Source organism: Aspergillus steynii (assembly GCF_002849105.1).
Source record: "Aspergillus steynii IBT 23096 chromosome Unknown P170scaffold_1, whole genome shotgun sequence".
Classification (NCBI taxonomy): Eukaryota; Fungi; Ascomycota; class Eurotiomycetes; order Eurotiales; family Aspergillaceae; genus Aspergillus; species Aspergillus steynii.
Genome location: NW_020194398.1, coordinates 4,987,174 through 5,013,290, shown reverse-complemented (window position 1 = coordinate 5,013,290; position 26,117 = coordinate 4,987,174). Strand labels below are relative to the sequence as shown.

The following is a 26,117-nucleotide window of genomic DNA, read 5'->3' as shown; positions in this document are numbered from 1 at the left end:
CAGGATCTCCTTGCATCTGATTTGACCAGCAACCATAAGGTGCTACATTCAGGTTAACTCTCTCTATCATATCCATCAATATGAAGTAGGTCGTCTGCTTTCGAAGTCAAAATGAGAACCAATCTTCCAGTAGCGAAGTTCCACGGGGACGTCAAACGCCACCATCTTATCTGCTTTGGTAAAGATGGCGTCTTTTCACGCGTTTCGCCAATCATAACATCCCATTGCACTGTTAAGTGACAGTCTCGAGGAAACATTGAGTTCACTGCCCTGTTTGATGCCCACCCTGCCTTCTCAGAACCGGCAGGTTACATTACGCTAGCTGCCTGAGAGTGAATATATCATTGCTTGCCTCGGATGAGGAACTTGCCGGATAGAAGGCTCACAGTTGATCCACTGTGATCTATAAGGCAATTATTTAGTTTGTTCTGGTCAGCGTTCTTCAACTCGCTTCATAGCTTGCGTTTGGCTACACACCACATTCCTTCACACACTCTCTTTTCACAACAGGCTTGAAAAAATGGGACCATTACTGTTATTTCTGGCATGGATGCTGTCTGCTATACATGCACAGATCATAGTCCCCCTGAGTGATGAGAAGTGGACTATTAGTAGTCCAGCTTTGAATCAGACTGTTCCTGGATATCTGCCATCGCATGTTCACTTGGACTTGCTGAAGGCTGGGGTAATTGGTGGGTGATCTTGATCTTTTCATGTTCTTGGAAAATGAAACTCATTCTTAGGATAGAGGATCCGTACGCATAACACTTTTCTCTTTGGAAATCGAAATCTAAGAAAGTGCTTTACTGACCGAATTCGAAAGCTACTATCGTCTGAATGAGTTCGAACAACGTTGGGTTGGCGACTCCAATTGGACATATACTAGTGGACCTATAGATGGCTTGTATTTTTCCCTGTCCCCAAACTCCTTGCTTGGGAGGTCAAATATCTAACGTTGTCCAGAAATGAAGGGGCTGAGTCTACATGGCTCGTGTTTGATGGTCTAGACACCTATACCACGGTTTTGCTTTGTGGGAAACAGGTAGCATCCACGGACAACCAATTCCGCCAGTACTACTTCGATGTCTCCGATATTTTACGGAATTGCACGGATACCCCAGTCCTAAGTCTTAATTTTGGCAGCGCGCCGGCAATTGTGGACAAGATTGCTGAAGGTTACGACTGGATAGGTACGCCCTCGTGCCCTTCTCAGTTGAGCACGGCACTGATCAATTATCTTCGATAGAGTTGCCCTTGTCATTCAATTTTGAACTTCCCAATCGATGGTACATGCGCAAAGAGCAGTCAGACTTCGGATGGGATTGGGGTCCGGGATTTGCCCCGGCTGGTCCCTGGAAGCCTGCCTACCTGGTGCAATTCAACAGCCCGGAGAGAATATATGTCTTGAACACGGACCTGGATATCTGTCGGAAGGGTCAGATCAATCATATGCCACCTGACCAGAACCAGCCCTGGGTGGTGAATGCTAGCATTGATTTCTTGGGTTCTATTCCTCCTGGCCCGTCAATGTCGATTGAGATTACAGAGGCCGAGACGGGCTTGGTTCTCACATCAGAAGCCCTTTGCAACGTCACCGTCTCCGAGGGCTCCATTACTGGCGTCACAGTATTGGATGGCGTGCAGCCAAAGCTATGGTGGCCCCATGGTCTTGGGTCACAGCCTTTATACCAGCTCTCTATCACCATCTATGGTGGTAAACAGTCACAATCTATTGCCTGCATTACAAAGCGAGTTGGATTTCGCACCATTTTCCTCAACCAGCGCAGCATCACCGAGGATCAGATTTCTCAAGGCATCGCACCAGGTGGCAACTGGCATTTCGAGGTAAACGGCCATGAGTTCTATGTCAAAGGCTCCAATTTAATTCCCCCTGATGCTTTTTGGCCCCGAGTCACGGAAGATAAAATGGCCCGGCTGTTTGATGCTGCCATTGAGGCAAACCAGAACATGCTCCGGATTTGGTCATCCGGCAGCTACCTTCCTGACTTCATGTACGATCTGGCTGATGAAAGGGGACTACTTCTCTGGAGTGAATTTCAATTCAGCGATGCCGTATATCCTGTTCATCAAGAGTTTCTCGATAACGTTGCGGGTGAAGTGGCATACAACGTTCGACGCGTGAATCATCATCCATCCTTGGCTTTATGGTCCGGCGGGAATGAGATCGAAGGGTTCATACTTCTTCTGGTTAACTTTACAAATCCGAAGGAACATCCGCGGTATGTCGGAGAGTACGAGGCGCTGTACATCAATCTCATAATGCCGCTGGTTTATGAGAATAGTCGCTCCATCTCATACATCCCCAGCAGCGCGACAAATGGCTATCTCGATATCGACTTATCTGCGTCCATCCCCATGGTGGAACGATACAATAACACCACTTTTGGGCATTACTACGGCGATACGGAATACTACAGCTACGATAGTCGCATTGCATTCAACTTCTCGGCCTACCCCGTGGGCCGGTTCGCAGTTGAGTTCGGACATCACAGTATGCCTAGTCTTCAAACCTGGAAACAGGCTCTCGACCCGTCCGACCTGCACTTCAACAGTAGCGTGGTGATGCTTCGGAACCACCACTACCCCCCTTCTGACAGAAACACGAGCAACTTCCGTAACTCGTCCATCGGAATGGGTGAACTGACCATGGCTGTGGAACGCTACTACCCCGTCCCCAACAAACGGGACCCCGTCGCGAACTTCAGCGCCTGGTGCCACGCCACCCAGCTATTTCAGGCGGACATGGACAAGAGCCAGATCCAGTTCTATCGTCGTGGCAGCGGTATGCCTGAACGGCAGCTCGGTACCCTGTACTGGCAGCTTGAGGACATCTGGCAGGCACCGACGTGGGCCGGGATTGAGTACGACGGACGCTGGAAGGTCCTCCATTATGTGGCAAGGGACATATACAAGCCGATCATCGTCTCCCCGTTCTGGAACACCACTTCGGGTGCTCTGGACATCTACGTCATCTCTGATTTGTGGGAACCGGTCACCGGTACTGTTCGTCTCACTTGGCTTAACCTCCGGGGTAACGGTATTCCTCAGAATGCTGGCTCACCAACCTCGATTCCGTTCAATGTGGGGTCTCTCAACGCGACTAGGATCTATAGCACCGATATAAGCAGTCTCAATCTAGCAGATCCACAGGACTCGATCCTTCTCATTTCTCTTGAGTCCAATGGACATCTCCCTAATATGAAGGAAAGCTCGAGTCTTACCCATGAGAATCACTTCACCCCGGTGATCCCGAAGGATCTGAAACTAGTGGATCCGGGCCTTGAGCTTTCACACGATGCGGTGTCCGGGACTTTCACGGTCCAGGCTACGTCCGGAGTATCCTTGTATACTTGGTTGGATTATCCGGCCGGCTTGGTAGGATATTTCACCGAGAACGCATTCGTGCTGGCTCCGGGGCAGAAGAAAGAGATCGAGTTTGTGGTCCAGGTGGAGAGTGGTAGTGACGATTGGAGGGATGATGTTACCGTGCAGAGTCTTTGGAATCAGACGCTTCAAGATTGAACAGAAGCCAAGGTATCATTTTTGCTCTTATGTTTATTCCTGTTCAGATTGTCTATTCGGTGGTGGTTGATCGGGTACATGTTTGCACCAAAGTCCAGCTATCCACTACCATTTGTTATCAGAGGTTCTCTTCTCAGATCTTTGCTCTTAAATTGTTTTGAGGAATACAAGCTATTTCCCTGACTGCCAAATATGGCTTAATTCTATGCAGGCATATGCAAGGGGTCGGTAGGATTGTGTAACAAACTGTTCTTCGGCCCTGCAATTGCAATTCTCCTGAGCACTGAATCCAATTCTTTGAAGGTCGTCAATATGGGTTTCACCAATTTCTGGCAGCGACTCTCGTCGCGACAACTCAATTTCGCGATTCACGCCTTCTCCCTTGTCTCCATCTTCTTCGAAGGATATGACCAAGGGGTGATGGGAGGTGTCAATTCGGCGCCAAAATACGTGACGCGAGTAGGAATCGGAACTGCCGATGGAACTATTACGGATACGACACACCAGGGTGGCCTCGTCAGCGTGTATTATCTGGGATGCATATTCGGTTGCTTTGCAGGTGGCTGGTTGGCAGACCGCATCGGCCGGGTCAACGGGCTTTTCATCGGCTCGCTGTTCGCTCTCGTGGGAGGCGCTTTACAGGCGGGCATCACCAGCTCAGACTTCATGTTGGTTGCGCGCGTTATCACCGGGGTTGGCACAGGTGGTATGTTTTTCAAATTTTGTCTAAACCGTATAGAAGTCTGGCTGGACGCTGACTCGCTTCTCTCTAGCATTGACTGGAATAACCCCAGTGCTGGTTTCGGAGACTTCTTCTGCAGACCATCGAGGCAGCTTTTTAGGCTATGTCTTCATTGCCAACTGTAAGCATTAATTGCTTCTGGTCTCTGGATCAACGCTGATAAGCCACAGATCTAGGGATCTCCATCGCGTACTGGCTGTCATTTGGCCTTGCGTTTATCCATGGAGGGTACTCGGACTTGAGGTGGCGCTTTTTACTTGCATTTCAGTGCATTCCGACCTTGTTCATTGCTCTTTTTGTCAAGATTTTGCCGGATAGCCCCCGATACCTCGCATCGGTTGGACGCAATGAGGAAGCTAGAGAATTGTTAGTGCTGATCCGAGGTCGCAGGACAACTCTCGAGGCGATTCAGCAGGAGTATCACGAAATCTTGGCTGCTTCGCAAAGCAGTAAACCTAGCTCTCCCATTCAGTTTGTTAAAATCCTCATTGGCAGGGGTGGCAAGCCGGGAGCCAATTTAGGTCGGCGTGCCTGGCTATGCATTTTGCTTCAAATCATGGCATCTTGGACTGGTATCACGGTAGTCAATCCTGTCTATGTAAACTCAACTGGAAAGTGAGCTAACGCATCGTATTAGGCTATCACGGCCTACTCTCCTACTCTTCTTGGTCAGGCCGGCTATAGTGAAATCACACAAAACGGTCTCGCTGGCGGCCTGAACACTATTGGTGTAATCGGCACCATCATCAGCGCGCATATTGTCGACCGCCTGGGCCGTCGACGCTGTTTGATGCTTGGTTCCGCTATTTTATTCTCTGTTGAACTGATTGTAAGAGTTCCTGCGCCGTTCAAGCCTCGTGTTCGCTTGTTGATAGTATGTCCAGGCTGGGTCAATATATGAAGCTTCCCTTCAGAATTCTAGTAAAGCAGCTGAGTACGCCCCGGCGGCTGTTTCAATGCTATTTCTATTCAACCTAGGGTGAGTGAAACCTCCAATTCTTGCTAGTCTTGTTACCCTCCGGCGCATTGGTGGTAACGGAAATGCAGATATGCTGCAACATGGGGAACAGTGGCCTTTCTCTTGCCGACTGAGATATTTCCCTCGGAAATGCGTGCCCAAGGTAATGGATTTGGCATCACGGGCTGGGCCCTTGGGGTTGGCATGACGACCCTGATCAACCCGGTCATGCTGGAAAGTCTTCAGAGCCGGAGTTACTTCCTGCTCGCTGGTCTCAATCTGCTTTGGATTCCAACGGTCTACCTCTTTTATCCGGAGACCCGCAACCGGTCGTTAGAGTCCATTGAAGCCTTGTTTTCAACGTCTAGCCCGTTTTCTTGGAACATGGAACGAGCCTATCAGCAGTATGGCAGTGTTCTTGGGGAGCACGACACCAGTATTATCACTTCTGGTGAGGAGGAGCTCAGTAAATCTGGCGTGGTCTTGGGGTAGACTATACGAGTTTTGCTATACCACGGGCATAGAATGTCCGGGGCTAATGGTCAGCTTCCATATAATTTGATGACGGTGTGAACAGAAGTCTAAGACGAGACTGATCAGAGTGAATCTACTAGATGAGGTCTATCATAAATCAATGGTATCCAGTTCTGAATTCCATGATATCTCATCGCTAGTAGTCTCAATATTTATCCATCTATAGTACAGTATGCTACATAACAACATAATGCTTTCTAGGCGCTTTGTGGCATACTGAGGTCAGGATCTTGAGCTAGATACCTCATGATCATTTGCAAATCATTAAGAATATTTGATCTATTTGTTCTTTAAAAGAATCCACCATACATGATCTGAGTCCTCGTCTTGTAGGGCTTTGACAGATGCACGTGACGTCGCAGTCTTCGGGCGCCCGTCGAGACGCTCCGACGCCATCTTCTTTACATCTTCCCGCCTTCATATTGACATGGCAATGAAGACGTCTAGGTACTCCGCTTCCCGACAGAAGGCATGCCAGCAATGCTCAAGTGCCAAAGCAAGATGTGATCGTCAACACGGTCCTTGTGTGAGGTGCACACGGCGCGGCCTGTCGTGTGTATACCCTCGGACAGCAAGGTCCGAAAGCCCTGTCAACCACGCGATGACCGATGGTCGCTTACCCAGTCCATTCTCGACATCCGATGTCTCCTCGCTCTTAGGCTCTGATGCCCCATTTCCGGCAATAAACGCGCAACAGCTTATAGGGAGCAACCCGGTTAATAATTTGAGAACCGATCGGGTCAACACGAGCACCCTCGCTACTGAAAGAGAGAGACTGGCTGGCTCCATGCATGTGCCTGAGGGATTGGATGATCTCAATTTCTCGGGTCTTGAGCTGATCTGTCCCATCGACGATACTGCTATAAGCAATCGCTGGCTGAACCCTTATATTCCTGTTCCCGGACAAGCAGTCAAACAGTATCCTACCAACGTCAATGCTTTCATTTACCGGATTTTGAAGTCTTACGCGGCCGTGGCAGCCCACGGTCGGGGGATTCTGCCCTTCGTCCATCCTATTCAGATGAGACCGCGACCGGTAGGGTCACCTCTTGCTTCTTGCTTGAGCCTAGTCAGGGTCTGCTCAAGTCCCCTACCGGGTAGTGAAGCAACTGCGGCCAGTGTGTTGCAACGAGAAATGAACGATATTTTCAATCAATGTGAGGAATTTGATGACGAGGATCAGTTGGCTGCGTTTCAAGCCTATCTAATTTACGCCATGGTACTTTTTTTCCGACTCAGCGAAGCTTATAATGATGTCTTTCGCGGAACGATGATGAATCTCCAAAACCTTGCCCGCTCCTCGACTCGGCGTGGGGTTGTGTGTGCGGCCGATCAACGAAGGGTGCGCCCCAGATGGGAAGAATGGGTCATTACTGAGACCAAACGACGGGCACTCTACGTGATGTATCTTTTCGACAGCATCCTCTCGACGCAAGAAGGTCTTCCCACCTTTCTCGGTACCGAACTTGAGGGACTACCTGCTCCGGCTAATAAGTTGTTATGGCAAGCGCAAAGCCGCTACCAGTGGGAACGCGAGTATCACGTCCACATGGCGGAATGGGCGGAAGGCGGCCTTACGATTGACGAACTTTGGCCTGTTCCTACTGGCTTTGGCGAAACTCAACTCGCCAGGAGACGTGCCCGGGTGGATCAATGGCTCGAAAATACCGACGAGTTTGGGACTATGCTTTGCGCGGTTACGACATGTACACACGGTGACTGATTCGAGATTTCCAGGTGGTATTTTTTACCGCACAAACGCTTTTTATCGATACACAATTAATGCGGCTCATTTTATCGGGCACTGCTCTAACACTGTTCCAGTGTTTGCAGAGCCTCGCCGAGAGTTATCGCTTTCAGGCCCATTTTCGGTAGAAGAGTCTCAAGCATCACTTTCGAGAATGCCTCATTATGATCCACCGGCAACTCAAGCACATTGTCGCTTATCACATAAATGTTATAATCCAAGTCAAACAGGCGATAGATAGTGCTCATAACGACGCCGGAAAGGGTTAGGCCAGACTGTGACATTTGTATTAGCTTCAAGTGGGCGAAAGAGTGGCTTTCACCTACAATCACCACGGTATCAATACTCTGCGCCTTCAATATCTGCTCTAGGCTGTTTCCCATGGTAGCAGACCACCTTGTTTTGTGGAGCACCACATCTTTCTCATCCACTTTGAAATGTGAGTCAATCTGCACTTCGGGGGAGTGAAATTCAAAGTTCCCATATGGGGCGATCTGTCTGGCAAACGGCGTGTTGGCCTGCACCTCAGGCTGGGCACGATTGAAAGCGAGAGTGGAAAAGATGGTCAAGGGACGAGGATGTTTCCGATGCACAGCATCATTCCACACGGAGCAATTCGAAATCAGCGCCTGACCCTCGGCCGTATCCTTGACGGCGTTGATGAGCACCGACATCCAATCCAAGTTGAGGATCGCATAACGGTCACCAAAATTGACTGAAGTATAGCTCGACTGCTCTGAGGAATTCATTTTAACGAGATGGGATATACCAGAAATGAGAAATTAACCAAGTCCACGGCGTGACTATGGGGCGGTTTGAACGCATGTTTCTTGTTCGTCTTCGAAATGCTGTCGATGGCGGCGGAGTTGAGAGTCTCAACTCCGGAACCCTACGTCGGAACTCCGAAGTCAGCTCCGGGGTAAAACCTGCCTTGGAGTCATGACGAAGTTAGACTTATAAAAGATGTCTGTCCCGCTAGGTTGATTCCAATATGACATCTTCTAGACATTTCAATTCCCATTCAACTGTCTACCAAGCATCACCACATCAAAACAAAGGAATGACCTCTAATAATCAAACCCCGCCACCCCTAGCTGCGGTTACGGAACTGCCTTTCAGTATATTCGATAGGAAGCAAAAGGCTTTGATAGTGCTCCTTGTTTCGACTGCAGCGACTTGTATGTCTACCGATTTATTTGTGGTATGTCTGGATTGCTAATTTTGGGTAGTTTCGGGCTTTGCGTCGAATATTTACTTCCCGGCACTGTCAACCATTGCTAGTGATCTTAATGTCTCTGTTGAACTCGTCAACCTGACTGTTACCTCATACCTTATCTTTCAGGGCCTTGCACCAAGCCTCTGGGGTCCGATTTCCGACGTAAGAGGTCGCCGAGTAGCATATACCTGCACATTTATTGTCTTCTTCGGTGCATGTATTGGTCTGGCACAGACGAAGAATTACGCCACCCTTATTGTTCTCAGGTGCCTCCAGAGTACAGGCAGTGCGAGTACAATTGCCATTGGCTCTGGTGTTATTGGCGATATCACTACTCGTGCTGAGCGCGGCGGTTACATGGGAATCTTCCAGGCGGGTCTTCTCGTGCCTGTTGCCGTAGGACCTGTCATCGGAGGCGCATTAGCAGGATCCCTAGGATGGAGATCCATATTTTGGTTCCTTACTATCTATAGTGGTGTTTTTCTGATCCTCCTTGTGATCTTGCTACCCGAAACACTTCGATCGGTCGTTGCGAACAGTAGCCGAACACCCTCGAACCCCTTCACTCGATATCCGTTGACGGGGTACCAAAAATGGACCAGCATCCAGTGGAAACAAGAGGAAGAGCCATCTCATCCTGCACCTCGGAAGGAGATTGACGTGACCGGACCTCTCCGCATTCTCATCAGCAAGCTCGCAGCTCCCATCATCATATACCTCGCCATCTACTATAGTGTCTGGCAAATGAGCATCACGGTCATGTCTACCCTTTTTAAGGATCGCTACGGACTTAGCGAAATCCAAATCGGTCTCACGTTTATCGCCAACGGAGTAGGATCGATGGTCGGGACGCTTGTGACCGGTAAGATCCTAGATGCAGACTACCGTCGCGTCAAGCAGAATTTTGAATCATCTTTGAGTGACATCGAAACTGAGCCCAACTCTTCGGGCGCTGGAATAGATCGGGAAGAAGAATTCCCGCTGGAAAAAGCCCGCCTTCGACTGGTTCCAATTTTCTCTCTCCTGCAATGCATCTCGATCATTCTCTTTGGTTGGACCATTCAATATCCCGATCGTGTTCACATTGCCGTTCCCATCGTGTCGACTTTCATCACCGGATGGACGGCGGTTTCCACGCAGTCCCTGATTATGACCTATCTTGTGGATGTTTTCCCTACTAGGAGTGCAGCGGCAAGTGCCAGTCTGAACCTGGCCCGGTGTCTGTTTGCTGCCGGAGGGACCAGCTTCATCATGCCTATGGTCAATCGCATTGGGGTTGGGGTAGCATTTACGGTCTGCGTGGCTGTACAGTTCGTGGCGTTGATCGGCCCGCTTGTGCAGTGGAAGTTTGCGGCAGACTGGAGAAGGCAGGAAAGGTCCTAAAGTACAAGTCGTGTCGGCTCTATAATTCGATCCAAATGATCTAATCTACTAAGCTTGGTCAAGGAAACTATGTTTTGTGTTGTATACCGCTATTTTGCTACCCCTTCTGGTGCAATAGCAGGCTGTCTTTCGGTATTTAGAATCTATAATATATTTTAATATTTAGTATTGCCCTGTTATCTGTGAGCCATCGGGACTCAGTTAGTCCTGATTGCAGTGACTAGAGTTAGGGCTAGCGACAACTCTTGTCGAGTCCAATCTCCCGCTCAACCCCTATTGCGAGGATGACAGGGTCTGAATCCAAGCTCTATATTATGTGTTGGGAAGTTCCACGCCCTCCATCTAGACCTTGTATCTCTATTCTCTATAGGACGATAGTCTACTCGAGTATAGATCAGGCCATCGACCCAAAAAGGCAACGCGGCGGCCGATCGGCAGAAAACACGGCGGTGCCTGATCCGCAAGGCCTCCACTCGCCGCCCGGAGAGAAAAGCGTTGGCCGCAAACTCCCCCAGTTCTCCCTCCGTCCTCAATCTCCTCAATTGCGCCGTCCAGCATCCTCCACAGCCAACATGTTATCCCGGTCCTTATGGAGAAGCCTCCGCTTGAATGCGCGACGAGGCGTCAACGTTCCCGAGACTCCCTATCGCTGTTTCTCCTGCACCGTCCGGGCGCAGGCCGCATCCAACAAGTCGGAGACCGATCGAATGACCCATTTTGGCTTCACCAATGTCCCGGAAGCAGACAAGGAGTCTATGGGTGGGTGCCCTCTTCCGCGGGTCTTGAGAAAGAAAGTACGATTGCACTAACGCGGTTTCTCGGACAGTGAGGTCGGTCTTTAGCTCGGTTGCCTCGTCCTACGATGCCATGAACGATTTCATGTCGCTCGGAATCCATCGCCTCTGGAAAGATCACTTCGTTCGCACCCTAAATCCCGGGTCTGCGCTACCCTCTTGCGAAACCGACACGGCCGGCCGAGGGTGGAATATCTTGGACATCGCCGGCGGGACGGGCGATATTGCGTTTCGCATGCTGGACCACGCGACCAACATCAACCACGACCGGGAGACTCGGGTGACGATCGCGGACATCAACCCCGAGATGCTGGCGGAGGGCAAGAAACGGAGCATCCAGACGCCCTACTACAATACGAACCGGTTGTCATTCATGGAGGGCAACGCCCAACACATGCCCAGCATCCCCGACAACTCCGTGGATCTGTACACGGTTGTGTTTGGGATCCGGAACTTCACCGACAAGCAGGCCGCTCTCGTGGAGGCCTTTCGAGTGTTGAAGCCCGGCGGCGTGTTTGCGTGCATGGAATTCAGCAAGGTGGACAACGCCCTCTTCAACACCGTTTACAAGCAGTGGAGTTTCAACGCCATCCCCATGATCGGGCAGTTGGTGGCCGGAGACCGCGACAGCTACCAGTACCTGGTGGAGAGTATCGAGAAATTCCCCAGCCAGGAGGAGTTCCGGGGGATGATCCAGAAGGCCGGCTTCATGATCCCCGGACGAGGCTTCGAGAACCTCACCGGCGGGATTGCGGCGATCCACAAGGGGATCAAACCGCTTCCCCGGGCTTGAGTTTTGAGAGGTGGCGACGACTTCAGCGACTGATGTATATGTATATTGTACAGTATGTAGAACTAGGGTGGACCCAAAATAATCCGATTCTTCCGGGATCTGCAAACGCGTCAAGATAAGCGGCGATGGTGTCATGGCGGTCCAATCCATAGTCCGGGCGTATCTGGTATCAGATTCATGGGAATAGGTCAGGGCCATATCATTAAGGGAGAATCTGCAGTCCACTGGATGCAGCAGCCCTTGACTACTCCGTAACAATCGATTCCGGTCGAAGCGCATTAGTCACCTCCGCCTTCTCCTCCCCCGCCGAGGCCGATTCTTTCCTGCGACTCTCCCCCACCATCGAATTTTTCCCTGTCTTCTCCCCTCTTTCGGCTCCAGGACTCGGTCCAGGAACGCTTTTCCCAGGCTCCTCCTGGGAGAAGACGATCTGTCCTTCCAACTGCGCCCAGACGATGGTTCCGGCACCATGGGGCACCTCCGATCCCCGATGACTCCGCTGTCGCCTCCCACGCCCAATATGATAGCGAAAGACCAGCTCACCCACCCCAATCTCTCGTTCTTACCCATGACTCCCCCGGATCCTGCAGATGCGGACCTGTTAAAGTCTCCCGGGCATCATTGGACCACCTCGGTGAGCTCCGCCGTCCATGTCATCTCCACCGAACGCGCTGCCCTAGCGAACTTGGAACACCTGTATCAAACGAACCTGTTGGCGCAGGAGCACCTTGCGCGCGCAGTGAGCCAGATCGCCTCGAGTATCCGAAATGGGGGGAAGTTGGTGTGCTGTGGGGTAGGCAAGAGCGGCAAGATTGCTCAGAAACTGGAGGCGACGATGAACAGTCTGGGTATCTACAGCGCATTCCTACATCCCACGGAGGCGTTGCATGGGGACCTGGGGATGATTCGACCGGTATGCATTCTCTTGCTTCCCATTTAGTCGAGGAAATGGCTTTTGCTAACCTACTGTCACAGCAAGATACCCTGTTGTTGATATCGTTTTCGGGTCGCACCCCCGAGCTTCTACTGCTGCTGCCTCATATCCCTTGCACCGTCCCGGTGATTGCCATCACAAACCACCTGCACCCGGCGACATGTCCACTGCTATCCTTCCAGCCTTCCGACATGGGCATCCTCTTGCCGGCCCCGATCCACGAAGATGAAGAGACCGCTTTTGGCGTCAGCGCTCCGACCTCATCCACTACGGTAGCCCTGTCATTAGGCGATGCTTTGGCCATTGCCACGGCTAGGCGACTACATACCACCCCGGGACGAGGGCCCGCCGAGATCTTCAAGAGCTTCCATCCTGGCGGGGCTATTGGAGCAGCGTCCAACGTTACAACGCCAATGAGCATGTCGACCGTATCATTTCCGTCCACCAGTTCCGACGAGCAGCACCAACCCACCCTGTCGTTTCCCCCGCAGGAAGCAATGCGATCCCCGCCTCTCGCTGAAATGCTAGTTTTGATGGACCAAATCCCAACGGTCTTCGCGGCAGGCAAAATCCGCCTGCTGAACATTCTTCTCACTGCCATCCAACACCCCAACGCTAAATCCTGGGTGTCTTTATCTCCCTCGGAAATCATTCCGCCGCGACATCTCCGCTCCCTTTCGCAGAGCAGCTACGTGGACATGGAAGTCACCGCATTCACTAGTCTCGGTCTACCATTTGCGGTCCCTCGAAAGGACTGGTTGCGCATCCCCTACTCAACTACCGTCGAGCATGCTCGCCAATTAGTCTCGAAAACTACCACATCCACAGGATCCCCGGTGACGGTGATTGCTGTCATGAAAGACCAAAGTCCCGATGATTTGTTGGGAGTCATCGAAGCCGAGGATTTGTGGGATGAGCAAGCCTGATCTGCATCATCTACATATTGCACATCTATCGCTTTGTTCAAACCCCCTACGCGCGACTTATTAAATATCAACGATGGCTATGACTGTAATGTCCGTTTTTGGCTTTTCTTTTTCTTTTTTCATCTGTTCTTAGATCAACAACCACATACACCGCTACTAAACATTTGCGATACACATTTGCGTTATATAGATTTACTTTGGATTTTGGAAAGCATCTTCAAACTCCTTATCCTACAATTGGATTGAAGTACACTGGTATACTTATTGTTTCATGTCGGTGGCAATTGGATTAATTTACTCTTCGGATTCCGGCTGAAATGGCATTCAAAGATTCGAGTCTACCATCTTCTATCTAGTATCTATGGATACACATATTATTGTTAGGGGTATAAAAGCAAATCTTTTCAAAAGAAAAAAAAAAAAAAAAAAAAAACGAGAAAAAAGCAACATGCTCTATGGTATCTTCAACATTACTCGTAACACTTCAACGTGCAGTAAAACGACTGCCAAAAAGAGTGAAAAGAAAAGGAAAAAAAAAAAAAAAAAAAAAGAGCACTGGGCGCACAAGCAAGAAAGCCAGATTTTGATAAAAGGCAGTGGTCAAAGAGAACCAACCAGCTAAGACTTAGATAAGAGACCTCATCTCTATCGGTGCACACCATGTCAAATTCCGCCACTCGGTCTGTGGTCCATGATCCACGCAGGCTTTCATGTTTCTGGAAGCATTGCGGGCATTGCTTCATCGTATATTTCCTGCGCGGGTTGGAAAAAGAAAGGATGGCGAATGAGAGCGGCTTTGCGTCGCAAGGGAGATGGGTAAGAACACTATGTAATGTCCGGCCAAAAAGAACGAGCTGCACTCAGATCGGTTTGATGCCCGAGATGGTGAGATCAAACATTCAAGTCTTGCATCTGCTATAGGCAAATCTGTTTCAAGGGATCGGGTCTCGTTACTGTCTCATCAAAGAGCCGTTGGAGTCAAAAATGCGAAAGGAATTGACGGCCTCAGCCTGATTGACCCGATTCCTGTCGTCCCTTGCCCTTTTCTGTCGTGGAGCCTGCCGTTGCGCTGTCATCGACGTAAAGACCGTTCTTCTCGATGTAGTGGATAACGGGGACAGGGATCAGATAGCGAACGCTCATCTCACGTCTCAAGAAAAGACGGATTTTAGTGCTGCTGACGTCATTCTGGATGAGTTGCTGAATGACATAGATATTCTTCTTCCAAGGCTGCAATGCTGCAAGTGCTTCGTCGATATCGGTGCCGCTGCGCTCGACGATGAAAGACTAAAGAGAAAGTCAGTCTGAGAATCCGACCGTGAGATTGAGCAACTGTCGAGTCAGGCACACATACACCGTATTTTCCAAGAATGTGATCCAAATCCTCCTGACTCCACACACCGGGGGTAGACATGGTATGGATCAAATCGGCCCCGGCCAGCAGGGCAATGCGCACCGGCTTGCGAGAGCCATTTCCAACATCCACACCTTTGCGCACCGTGTTGATCTCATGGTCAAAGTGGTCCAGCACAACGGCAGTGGGCTGGTACTTCTTCTGCATCGGTTCCCAGGTATCAACCATCAACCAATCGGTGGTCTGGTCCACGGCCAGCTGGCACATCGCTACTCTGTAAACGAGAAAGATTGATCGATCAGCCAAACTGGAATCACAATGACGACAACGGGACAAGAAACCGCAAGTACATACCGATGCTCTGAGCTCGCCAACCCCGCCTTGCGGTAAGCGTCCGACACCGGAGACAGATATCCGCCGACGATTTCAAAGTCTGTGCTAAACTTGACGTAATCGGCGGCCATCTCGAACATGCGCAGGTGCAGATAAGTGATGGGCGAGAAAGAACCGCAGGCCACCAGCAGTAAGGGGGTTTTCTCGGGGTCATCCATCTTCTGCTTCAGTCGCAGCTCGGGAAAAGCGTAGTCATCGGCAGGAGCCGGGGGCAGATGAGGAGGGGCGTGAGGGCCGAGGTCGGTCTGATCGGCCATGATGTCGGTCATGGTTGCGAGAGGATGGTGGAATCCCTCGCACAAGTGGATTGAGTCGTGGGAAATAAACTGGGGGGGGAAGCCAATGAATGGGGTAGTCGGTTGGGATGGGGGGGAGGATATAAAGGCAGAGAATCAGTCGGCAAAGAAGAGGAAGTCGACAGAAGACTGGATGCCTGCGGTTAGTCAGACGTGGGGGAGGGAGGCCGCCTTTCCTGTTCCGGACGTTCCGGGCGGGGGAAAATTCTGAGACGCTTATGTCATCCGCCCAGACGGGTCGTCGGTGTGTCACGGGACCATCACGGGACCTCGGGCGGCGCGATCACATCATCGCATCAACTTGCCCGATTCAGCCGGAATTCTACCCATTATTTGATGCCATCTTCCACTCCATCTTCTGAAGCACTCGGTAGGTGGTCATCCTAGACCGCGTCCATTGAACCCCAGCCGATCCATGAATTTCTCGGTTGTCCTACCCCAGAACTATAAGGAATTCCCCTGGAATATTCGACCAGCCAACTCGGATGATAATCCTCTGTATGGAGTAATTATGCAGGGGATGATTTTAGTGGCTTTTCTCTGCAGTTAACTGCTGTAACCGTATTTAACAGAAGATTTCCATCTGTTTGGCCGGTCTAGATAGTCACCATTGAGGTTCTCCGACCGAGGTTACATCTCACCCCATGGCCGGTGATAAGGGTGATTGATTGATCCAACCCCGCCCAGATGGTGAATTGACCGGCGACAATCGTAGTAGTGCTCTTAGGCTCCTTAGACAAGAGTCCGTAGGTCTGAAATTTCCCTCCGATGAACGTGCTCGGATCAGACTGGCCCATCAGTCAGGTAGTACCGGAGGGCATAACATGGTGTGTTATCCAGGAGACCACGGAATCCAGGGGGTCTGAGCACCTGTCCGAAGGATTCTTTCATCTCTTTTCTCTCCTTGGGGTTCACTACTTGCCGATGAAGTGTAATTGAGAAGTTACTGTGATAGGTTCCTTTATTGTGGCCCAACCACCGGCCTCCAAATATATACAGACAACGTATGCGATTGAGAGTTGGGAGAGACCTCAGAGATGACGACCGGATGAATCAAATAGATAGTACTAGCATCAAGGATCGATAAATCTGCAATATCCTACACTCCAATGCACCGTAATCGATCGTAAGGGCAAGGGGTAGGCAACGGGATGGAGGGTCTCATATCGGGACAGCCCGTTCGAAGTATGTAAGTGTAACTACCTGTGTCGCTCCATGGAGGCAGCCGACATCCACCAATCTATCCTCCGCCGATCCGAGCAGATCGCTGATGCCTCCTTTGGAACCAGGGCCCATGCATGTTTCCGACCGGATTGAAATTGGTCGTGCCCAAGTCACACAGCGACGAGAGAGCGAGCCTCGTTACTAATCGACCGAGTAGGGACGGGTCTTCAGCGAGGGGCATGAAATCTGGACAGGATGCGGAGAGACATGCCGAGAAAGGCTTCCGATCGAATCAGGGGAAACCCCGGTGTAAGCAGGATGGAAAGGGGGAGGGGAGCGAGAGAGAGAGAGAGAGAGAGAAAGAGGAGGAGGAGAGTGCCGGGGAAGTAGAAATTGCACTTCGGCCGCCTGGCGCTCTCCGGAATGGCGTCCTCAGGCCGGCGTCACGACCGCTTGCTCACCACGTCAACTCCCCCAACTCTCTCCATCATCCTCATCTTCTCCCTCCTCCCCCACCCACCCTCTTCTTTCCACCCATCTTCCACCTTTCCATCGAGAATCGAACGACGAACACGACTCTTGCATCTTATCATCAGCTGCTCTTTTGATCGACAAATCACTACTGCTTCGTGTGTTCTCGGCTCTATTTCTATCTCGTCCTTCCTTTTTCCGGACCACTTTTATTCTTCCTCCTCCATTCCTCGTTCGCTCGCCGGGACGACTCCCGTTTGCTTCTGCCAACTCATCAACGAATCCTGTTTCGCCTTCCCTCCCGGTTTCTCCTCGAGTAAACGGATGGCGGGCTGAACGGTGTCGACTGATGAGCGAACCCTCCCCATTCGGCTCTTGTTAGCGATCAACATATGGCCAGGCAAAGGCCCAGCTTTCACCGCCAGGACCCTCTTGAGGACTCTTCCGCTGGAATTTCCGCCTCCGCCGCCAGGTACATATCACATCTGCTTTCCTTTACTCGCTGAGTATCTCTCGCCCTCTTGCCGCCTGGCCTGACACCCGTTGCTTCACTCCCCTCACCCTGCTGGCCCCGCACTGCCTGTCTCCTGGGGACCCGCCTAGCCCGCCGTGCCATTCCCCATTATTACACCCCCGAACTCGTCGGTGCCGGGCGTCGGTGTCGGATAACGACTGCCTTGATTGACCTCACCCATCGTGTCTCCTCCCCGTCACTTTTATCCATTGCCCTTTTCTATGTGGCCCTCCCGTTCGCCCCTCGCCTTGCTTTAGAACATCCTTCTTGGAATCGCTCAGACATACTCAACTTCTCATGTCCCCCAGAATCACCCGCTCCGCCGCGAGACTAGCCGCCGACCCCCCTCCGCCCACCAGCTCCGCCTCCTCGCCTGCGATCCCTGCCGCTGGCCCGGCTCCCTCTCGGAAGCGTAGAGCTCCTGTACGCAGCGATCGGCCTGCGGACGCCCCGGGACAACCGAACGACTCGTCTCCAACCCGAAAGACCAAGAGACAGAGGCGTGCAGCTTCTCCCCCAGCGGCGGCAGGCTCCGCAGCTCCCCGTCGTGGTACTCGAAACCGCCCAACTATGTCCCAACCCGGGTGAGTTCGATGGGAATACCTGGTGCTGGCCCAAGATCTTGCCTACTGACCTGAATCCCTCTCTCACGTAGTCCGTCCTCGCGTCCCACGGAGGAGTCTTCAAGAAATCAAACTTCGCCTCCGACATCTCGACGAAAGTCTAGTCGAAATGGAAAACCATCGCAAGGTAAGATGGGGGAACATCTGTCACCCGGGAGGACTGATCTACCCTGGGTCGGTAAAGCTAACAGTTCAAACCCACCAGAGCGACTCTCGGCTACTCAATCCTCTTCGCCCCATCGACAGAAGAAGCACCAACCGAGAGCAAATGCGGATGTTGTCATGAAAGATGCGGATGCGGATGAGGACTTGGAAGGACAGGATCGGAGTGAAGACCATGAGTCGTCTCCTCCAAGCGATAGCAATGACGGGACCAACCAGTCGGGCGTCGACGACGATGATGGAGATTTATTCCACAATAGCCTGTTTGGATCACGCAGCCCCCTGGGGCTTCAAAGCACTCTCCGGGCCTTGAGTGGTATGATGTCGGGAATGTCTTCTCGCCTGCGAGAGATCTTGTCCAACTTGAGAACGAAGGAAGACCCGTCAATCCAACTGATTGCCCTACAAGAGCTATCGGACCTTCTGCTCGTGTCAAACGAGGACAACCTCTCTGGCCAATTCTCCCCAGACCCGTACGTAAAGGAGCTGGTCTCTCTGATGCAGCCTAGTGAGTTTGGCGAGGAGAACCCCGAAATCATGCTTCTTGCCTGCCGCTGCCTGGCAAATTTGATGGAAGCTTTGCGGGGGTCGGTGGCCAACGTTGTTTACGGCGGTGCTGTTCCGATCCTGTGCCAGAAGTTACTCGACATTCAATTTATTGATTTGGCCGAACAGGCTCTTAGCGTTCGTTTCCCTCTTTTGCACCACCTGCCTGAATTGAAGAGGCGTACTGATCATCTTCACTCAGACTCTGGCGAAAATTTCCGTCGATTTCCCAGCATCCATAGTGCGAGAAGGTGGTCTGACAGCATGCTTGACTTACCTTGACTTTTTCCCAACCAGCACACAACGTACCGCCGTGACCACTGCCGCGAACTGCTGCCGCAACCTGCCACACGATTCTTTCCCTGTGGTCCGAGACGTGATGCCTACACTCTTGAACGTCCTTTCTAGCAACGACCCGAAGGTAGTGGAGCAGGGCTGCTTGTGTGTATCTCGGATCGTGGAAAGTTTCAAGCACAAACCTGAGAAGCTTGAGGAACTGATTGAACCGGAAATGCTGAGGGCCGTGCTTCGTCTGCTTTTGCCGGGAACGACGAATCTCATTGGGCCCCACATCCACACCCAATTCCTTAGGGTTCTGGCAATCACGTCTAAAGCAAGCCCCAGGCTCTCCGTGGAGCTGCTCAAGATGGATGTAGTTGACACGCTGTATCAAATCCTGACTGGCGTATCGCCACCGGAAAACCTCGAGGACACGGCGGTCAAGATGGACAGTGTTCTTGTTATGCAGGCCTTGATACATCGCCCGAAAGAACAAGTTTTCGAAACCCTGAATGTCATTTGCGAGTTGTTGCCCGGTGTTCCCGGCCGACAGGTTTCGCAAGCAGATGGGTGGCTAGGCTCCCCTCTCGATGTGGACCCAACACTGGCGCTGAAATCACCCAAAGCCAGAGAATCCGCTGAGAAGCGGCGTTCGTTGTTGATGGACTGCACGACCGAACTCAAGCGTTTCGCCATGATCCTGCTGCCCACCTTGACCGATGCCTATTCTAGTACCGTCAATCTAGAGGTGCGGCAGAAGGTTCTGATCGCTCAACTTAAGATGCTGCATAACTTGGATGCTCCTTTGATCGAAGAGGCTCTGCAGACGGTGCCATATGCCTCGTTCCTAGCATCCATTCTCTCTCAAAAGGATCACCCTTCTCTCGTGTCCTCTGCTCTCCGATGTGCGGAACTCCTCTTCCAGCGCCTAGAGCATGTCTATCAGCATCAATTCCATCGTGAGGGGGTTATTTCCGAGATCTTCAAACTTGCCGAGGGTCCTCTGTCCACGGACAAGCAAGCAAAGTCTTCCCGAAAGTCACCTGCCACCGGAAACGCAGATATGCCCGGTGACTCTCGTGAGGAACCCAGCCAGGTTAATCGGGAGGCCAGCTCAGACGATGAGCATGCTTCGGATGATGACGAAGGTCATGACGATGACTACGACGAGCAAGATGACGATGACAACGATGACATGTCAGAGTCTGAGAGCTCTTCCTTCTCGGGACAGGTGCTTTCCACGAGAATCGACAATGTGATGAAGGACCTTGTCGTTCGTGACGCCCGAGCATTTGTCGAACTGCACGAAGCTAGCCCAGGTAAAGAGATGCGCGACAAGGCTCTGGAAACTTTGACTGAGTTGCAGACGCTTGCTGCGGATATTGAAGCTTGCTATCTTGGCGGTGCCGATGGAGATGGCCTCGCGCTCTTCAAGAAACTGGCCACTTATTTTGACGGGGACGCTCTTGAAAGTATCACTAGCTCGGAGTTGCTGAACTCGGGCATTATTAGAATTCTTTTGGATGTATTTGCGGATTTCCAAGGTAAGTAAATCCCCCCACTAATGCATACATTGCGTGTTATGGTCGAGTGGATATACTGATGTTGGCGCATAGCTCCATCAATGCGCGAAGCTCGGGCTGCATTTTTGCAGGCGTTTATGGGTACCAGCATTTCCGAGAAGGCGCAAAGCCAGAGTACGGCGACAACACCGTTCAGCGTGCTGATCCACAAACTTCAAGACCTGCTCAGCCGGACTGAGCACTTTGAAGTGATAACCGTCAGCCACAACTCGCTGGAGAATACACGCAGCAATGCCACCTATATGCTGGGCAAACAGCTTAGACTGAAATTGGTGGCCGACGAGGATTCCGATATTCCTCGTTCTTATCGAAATATCATGGTCTCCATCCACGCCATCGCAACATTCAAGGCCTTGGATGACTTCCTCCACCCGCGAATCAGCCTGTCAGATCGACCAAAACCATCTCGCAGCCGCGACACGATTCTTTCCCAAATTGCCAACGCGGCGCGTCTTCGGGAGCAGCTCACCGGCGGTGGCGAGGCTCCGGGAAGTGACACGCCCCCTTTCCCTCGTTCCTTTGCCGGAACAAATCAACCATCGCGTCCCGCGGAGTCACGTCCTGCTGCCAAGGAACCATCCACTGAGGGTCGTGGGTCGCGGTCGAGGCGCTCTGCTCGACACCAGCAAGCATCGGAAGGGGATGAACACGATGGCGAGCCTCTGGAATGTGCGGATGAGCGCCAGCTGAGTGATGCAGAGGACGAGGAAGAGGATGGTGGGGACGATGAGGAGCTGAACGCGATTGTTGATGATCTTGACGACGATCTCTCTGATGACAATGCACCCGACCCCACCGCCGTCAACATGGAAGTTGCCTCCTCAGGCAAGGTTACGGCCCGGAAAGAAGATGGCACTCGCGTGGCGACTCCCTCTCAGTCCACGCCCGCTTCCAAATCCTCTTCCTCTGCGACTCCCGCTCCGGCTTCGAACCCCGCCGGGAACAGCTCTCTCGCTCTGGCCGGTCGGCCATTCTCCTCCTACGCTGCTGCCATGGCCTCCATCCCCTCTGATTGGCATATCGAGTTCAGTGTGGACGACCAGCCCGTCTCAAGCGAGACGACGATCTACCGTGCGGTGCATCACAACCGCCAACTTTCGGACCCTCTAGCAAGGAATGTGTGGTCCGCCGTCCACACCGTCAAGTTCAGACGGGTTCCAGGCCCGCCTCCTCCCGAGCCGACCTCTCTTGTATCTGGATCGTCAAAGCCCGACGCGGAATTGGGCGTCACCGAAATGCCGTCTTCTCTGAGCCAGGATTTCACCACTGCGTCGATCCTGCGGTTGCTCCGCGTTCTGCACGAAATGAATGCCACTCTTGACGATATTCTGGCCGAGACCAAGGAACTGGTCGCACTCAAACCCGAGTCGCTCGCCCAGTTCATCAACACCAAACTCACCGCCAAGCTCAACCGGCAAATGGAAGAACCACTGATCGTGGCTAGTAGCTGTCTTCCAAGCTGGAGCGAAGATCTCGCCCGACTGTTCCCCTTCTTGTTTCCATTTGAAACCCGCCACTTGTTCCTTCAGTCGACGGCATTTGGCTACTCACGGGCAATGATGAGGTGGCATAACTCTCAGAACGGTGACGACGGCCGGAATGACCACCGTCGTGACGATCGGCCTTTCTTAGGCCGCCTGCAGCGCCAGAAGGTACGCATTTCGAGAAGTCGTATCCTCGAGTCCGCTATGAAGGTCATGGAGCTGTACGGCTCCTCGCCTAGCATTCTGGAGGTTGAATACTTCGAAGAAGTGGGCACCGGGTTAGGCCCCACCCTTGAATTCTACTCGACCGTCTCGAAGGAGTTCTCCAAGAAGAAACTCAAGATCTGGCGGGAGAACGATTGTAACAACGCTGAAGAGTACGCCTTCGGCAGGCGAGGGCTGTTCCCGTCTCCGATGAGCGATGAGCAAGCGGCTTCTGAGTCGGGCAAGAAGCAATTGCAGCTGTTCAAGGTGCTTGGAAAATTTGTTGCTCGGTCGATGCTTGACTCGCGAATCATCGATATCTCTTTCAATCCAGCCTTCTTCCGCATCGCCGATCTCTCATCCTCAGTCGCCCCGTCGTTGGGCACGGTCAAGGCGGTTGATCATGACCTGGCAAACTCGCTGCTTCTTTTGAAGAGCTTTGCCAATGCGAAGAAGGCGGTCATCGACAAGAAGTTACCCGACGTGCAGAAGACGCAAGCTTTGCACCAGATTGAGGTAGATGGTGTTAAAGTCGAGGATCTAGGCCTTGATTTTACATTACCCGGCTATCCGGCCATTGATCTCATCACCGACGGATCTAACATCCCGGTGACAATCGAGAATGTGGATCTGTATGTCGACCGAGTAGTAGACATGACTCTCGGCAGCGGTGTGCAACGTCAAGTCGACGCATTCCGAACTGGATTCTCGCAGGTCTTCCCGTATGCGGCCCTGCGAACTTTCACGCCGAGCGAGCTAGTCATGCTGTTTGGACGAGCTGAAGAAGACTGGACGATCGAGAGTAAGTTGGCTCAGCTTCCGCTTTTCTTGGGTACGAATTCAATACTAACCTTGCATCTTCTAGCTCTTATGGATTCCATCAAGGCGGACCATGGATTTAACATGGACAGCCGAAGCGTTCGGAATTTGTTGCAAACTATGAGCGAACTGAGCGCGCAGCAACGACGGGACTTCCTTCAGTTCGTCACTGGTAGTCCAAAGCTTCCCATTGGAGGTAAGAAAATCGCGATTGTCTCGTTTTGTGGCAGACTTGATGGCTAACCCCGGGGCTCTCTCTGCAGGCTTCAAAAGTCTGACTCCTATCTTCACTGTTGTGTGTCGCCCCAGTGAACCGCCATACACGCCGGATGATTATCTTCCTAGCGTCATGACCTGTGTAAATTACCTCAAATTGCCCGACTATAGCAGCCTGGACGTTCTCCGAAACCGATTGACCGTTGCCATCAAGGAAGGCCAGGGGGCCTTCCACCTGTCTTGATCCATCGGCTCCCCGATAGACTTTTTAGCAGACAATATCGGCGGTGCCTTTTCTTGGTTGGCTGGCGTGGAAGACACGCAGAAGAGAAAGATGAAGGTCTACCAGAATTAACACAAAAGCACATATCGCGGTGCACTGGTACCAAAAAAAAAAAATGTTAGCAACATACCCTTTTTATAGCATGGCAATGGGAGAAATTTTAATGGCAGCATGAGTGAATCTGTGATTTCTTATCGGCCGGCCTTCTGCGTTCGGGTTCCTTTGATTTTGTTTTGATCACTTCGTCCTGTTCGAGTTCTCGGGTTGGGAAGGAGTTTCTGGGGGTCTCTTATTAGTGTCTACTACTAGATAGAAAATGGACTTGTGTGATCTGAGTGTTGGTGATGTGTAAGTAGTAGTTGGTCTATTTGTCTATCAGGTATCATGTCTATGGGTGTATGTATATGTCTATGTCGGCTTTTTCATCGGCCCTGCTGACCTCGCATCTAGGTATCGTGTCGATCAACCCCGATACAGAGGCACCATGGACTATCCACGCAAGTTAGCTCAACCTCAAGAAAAGGGGGACGAAAAGAAAACAGTCAACAACTGACCTCTGCAAACTTAGGCTCCACAAACAACGCCTTCGCCTCCGCCACCAACACCGGCTCTCCCTGCTCCCCGTGGCCAGGCATCGAACACAATGTTCCCTTCACCCAGGCCTTGCGACCCTCGACCTTCCCCGTCTCAGCGCGCAGCACATACAACCGATCGGGCACCGCTGGCTTCCTAAAATCCACATTCAAATTCGCCGTCATGCCCAAGCCACTGGGAAAGCAGGCGGAGACGCACCGCGCAAACGCCTCGTCGAACATGACGCTCAGGAGCCCGCCGTGCACGAACCCGGGGTGGCCGCACAGCTGGGCGCCGACGTGGAACACCGACACGACGCGGCTGGTCAGGCTGGCGCTGCCGGGGGACTTCTCCGTCGCCATCCACATGAACGGCGGCACGGTGACCATGCCGGGTCCGGAGAGCGAGCCGGCGACGAAGTGCGTCGGCTGCAGCGACGGGTTCATGGTTCGGTGGGGGCGCGATTCCTTGTACGACGGGTTGGCGCGGAGGGATTGCACGAGGGGAAGGCGCGCGATGAGGTCGTCTGTTTGCGATTCGAGGGTCGAGGTGTTTGGGTTCGAGGTCGAGGACGGGGGCGAGGTGGCGCGGGGGCTGGTTGGTGGCTGTTGCGCGTGCGGCGGCGCATGATGCGCTGTGTCGGGGATGGCGGTCGAGGCGTGACGAATTGGAGAGGTAGAGCAGGATGAGGATGGGATGATGAAGCGAGGGACTGCGATGGGGGTGCGCAGACAGCGCGCGAGAGGTCTTGCGAGGTAGGACATTTTTTCTTTGCGTTTCGTTTCTAGCGGGCCTGCAATCTATACTGCGATCTTGGTATGAGTTGACATCACAATTGAACACACATACTGCGTGTGAGGCAGCATGTAAAAGGGACTATAAGAAACTCACCTAATCGACAATGCAGGGGAGGTCAGACCATACAGGAAAGAAGCATGCAAGTCATCTGCAAGCGAAGAAGAAAAGGAAGAAAAAAAGAAAACGAGGATGGGGCCGCTCAGCCAAAACGGGAAATCACCATGTGGAGCACGGCATCCACGTGGGAATGCCGTCATGTCCGCGCTTCTCTCTCCTGTCTTGGTAACACTTGCTCGCTGACGAGGTGGCGATGGCGAGGGCTTGAGTACTGGAAATAGTTCACTGGCGTCATAGCTACTTGACTGACATACTTGTTTTGCAGTTGGATCGGGAGTTTAATCCAACGGAGTACTCCGTTCTGTACCTACGGGATCTGCTCTGGAAGGATCTCTGGACTAGGGTCTTGGGTAACGGCCCAACGGGTACTGGGATGGGCGGTCAGGAGAAAAACCACCGAGTGTCTCAGACTCTCAGTGTCAGGGGATTGAGACCGAAGATCATCCTTGAAAAGGTCTAGCAACGTTGATTACGGAGTGTAGTTGGCTACTGCCTCAAGTGAACCCTGAACTCGGAAAGATCAGGGAAAAAAGAAAAAGGAAAAGAAAAAAAAAAATAGAAAAAGCGAAAACAGCATCGGATCGGCTTGCCGAGATGGAGTGGGTCCATCGGAACAAGTGGGTCCGGTGGCTTCGGAGTCGAACCCTTGTCTCCGGCAGGCACTAAGG

General features: G+C 52.1%; 10 protein-coding genes across 10 annotated transcripts; 7 read left to right on the top strand and 3 right to left on the bottom strand.

Annotated features, from left to right (window-relative positions):
• Positions 1 to 550: 550 nt before the first annotated feature.
• Positions 551 to 3,711, top strand: P170DRAFT_399418 (beta-mannosidase mndA; the record flags this gene model as incomplete). Its single annotated transcript, XM_024846280.1, has 4 exons — positions 551 to 696; positions 824 to 904; positions 964 to 1,190; positions 1,247 to 3,711. The coding sequence occupies 4 exons, from the start codon at positions 551 to 553 to the stop codon at positions 3,541 to 3,543; spliced, it is 2,751 nt and encodes a 916-aa protein (XP_024710651.1). The 3' UTR covers positions 3,544 to 3,711.
• Positions 3,712 to 3,855: 144 nt separating this feature from the next.
• P170DRAFT_443162 (putative MFS sugar transporter) lies at positions 3,856 to 5,861 on the top strand (the record flags this gene model as incomplete). The annotated part of the gene is made up of 7 exons (XM_024850512.1): positions 3,856 to 4,249; positions 4,317 to 4,406; positions 4,456 to 4,865; positions 4,923 to 5,114; positions 5,170 to 5,264; positions 5,333 to 5,694; positions 5,830 to 5,861. 7 exons carry the CDS (start codon positions 3,856 to 3,858, stop codon positions 5,859 to 5,861), a joined length of 1,575 nt encoding a protein of 524 aa, XP_024710650.1.
• Positions 5,862 to 6,204: 343 nt separating this feature from the next.
• On the top strand, positions 6,205 to 7,500 carry P170DRAFT_344876 (Zn(II)2Cys6 transcription factor domain-containing protein; the record flags this gene model as incomplete). The annotated part of the gene is made up of 2 exons (XM_024843490.1): positions 6,205 to 6,366; positions 6,475 to 7,500. The coding sequence occupies 2 exons, from the start codon at positions 6,205 to 6,207 to the stop codon at positions 7,498 to 7,500; spliced, it is 1,188 nt and encodes a 395-aa protein (XP_024710649.1).
• An 86-nt stretch (positions 7,501 to 7,586) lies between these two features.
• P170DRAFT_461241 (cysteine hydrolase) lies at positions 7,587 to 8,454 on the bottom strand (the record flags this gene model as incomplete). The annotated part of the gene is made up of 2 exons (XM_024852015.1): positions 7,851 to 8,454; positions 7,587 to 7,799 (listed from the first exon to the last, which is right to left on the bottom strand). The coding sequence occupies exons 1-2, from the start codon at positions 8,271 to 8,273 to the stop codon at positions 7,587 to 7,589; spliced, it is 636 nt and encodes a 211-aa protein (XP_024710648.1). The 5' UTR covers positions 8,274 to 8,454.
• Positions 8,455 to 8,584: 130 nt separating this feature from the next.
• On the top strand, positions 8,585 to 10,123 carry P170DRAFT_484136 (putative MFS multidrug transporter; the record flags this gene model as incomplete). Its single annotated transcript, XM_024853912.1, has 2 exons — positions 8,585 to 8,702; positions 8,754 to 10,123. The coding sequence occupies 2 exons, from the start codon at positions 8,585 to 8,587 to the stop codon at positions 10,121 to 10,123; spliced, it is 1,488 nt and encodes a 495-aa protein (XP_024710647.1).
• A 501-nt stretch (positions 10,124 to 10,624) lies between these two features.
• Positions 10,625 to 11,890, top strand: P170DRAFT_505946 (class I SAM-dependent methyltransferase). The gene is made up of 2 exons (XM_024854335.1): positions 10,625 to 10,882; positions 10,950 to 11,890. Exons 1-2 carry the CDS (start codon positions 10,696 to 10,698, stop codon positions 11,708 to 11,710), a joined length of 948 nt encoding a protein of 315 aa, XP_024710646.1. The 5' UTR covers positions 10,625 to 10,695; the 3' UTR covers positions 11,711 to 11,890.
• Positions 11,891 to 12,034: 144 nt separating this feature from the next.
• P170DRAFT_461239 (sugar isomerase) lies at positions 12,035 to 13,878 on the top strand. The gene is made up of 2 exons (XM_024852014.1): positions 12,035 to 12,623; positions 12,686 to 13,878. The coding sequence occupies exons 1-2, from the start codon at positions 12,180 to 12,182 to the stop codon at positions 13,568 to 13,570; spliced, it is 1,329 nt and encodes a 442-aa protein (XP_024710645.1). The 5' UTR covers positions 12,035 to 12,179; the 3' UTR covers positions 13,571 to 13,878.
• Positions 13,879 to 14,089: 211 nt separating this feature from the next.
• Positions 14,090 to 15,686, bottom strand: P170DRAFT_461238 (nicotinamide/nicotinic acid mononucleotide adenylyltransferase). The gene is made up of 3 exons (XM_024852013.1): positions 15,279 to 15,686; positions 14,925 to 15,198; positions 14,090 to 14,857 (listed from the first exon to the last, which is right to left on the bottom strand). The coding sequence occupies exons 1-3, from the start codon at positions 15,584 to 15,586 to the stop codon at positions 14,576 to 14,578; spliced, it is 864 nt and encodes a 287-aa protein (XP_024710644.1). The 5' UTR covers positions 15,587 to 15,686; the 3' UTR covers positions 14,090 to 14,575.
• Positions 15,687 to 17,260: 1,574 nt separating this feature from the next.
• On the top strand, positions 17,261 to 24,297 carry P170DRAFT_432884 (HECT-type E3 ubiquitin transferase UFD4). The gene is made up of 8 exons (XM_024848361.1): positions 17,261 to 17,720; positions 18,071 to 18,346; positions 18,418 to 18,512; positions 18,591 to 19,231; positions 19,296 to 20,916; positions 20,989 to 23,445; positions 23,509 to 23,658; positions 23,726 to 24,297. The coding sequence occupies exons 1-8, from the start codon at positions 17,641 to 17,643 to the stop codon at positions 23,920 to 23,922; spliced, it is 5,517 nt and encodes a 1,838-aa protein (XP_024710643.1). The 5' UTR covers positions 17,261 to 17,640; the 3' UTR covers positions 23,923 to 24,297.
• Positions 24,298 to 24,319: 22 nt separating this feature from the next.
• P170DRAFT_399401 (PaaI family thioesterase) lies at positions 24,320 to 25,368 on the bottom strand. Its single transcript, XM_024846279.1, has 2 exons — positions 24,516 to 25,368; positions 24,320 to 24,450 (listed from the first exon to the last, which is right to left on the bottom strand). The coding sequence occupies exons 1-2, from the start codon at positions 25,296 to 25,298 to the stop codon at positions 24,424 to 24,426; spliced, it is 810 nt and encodes a 269-aa protein (XP_024710642.1). The 5' UTR covers positions 25,299 to 25,368; the 3' UTR covers positions 24,320 to 24,423.
• Positions 25,369 to 26,117: the final 749 nt, after the last annotated feature.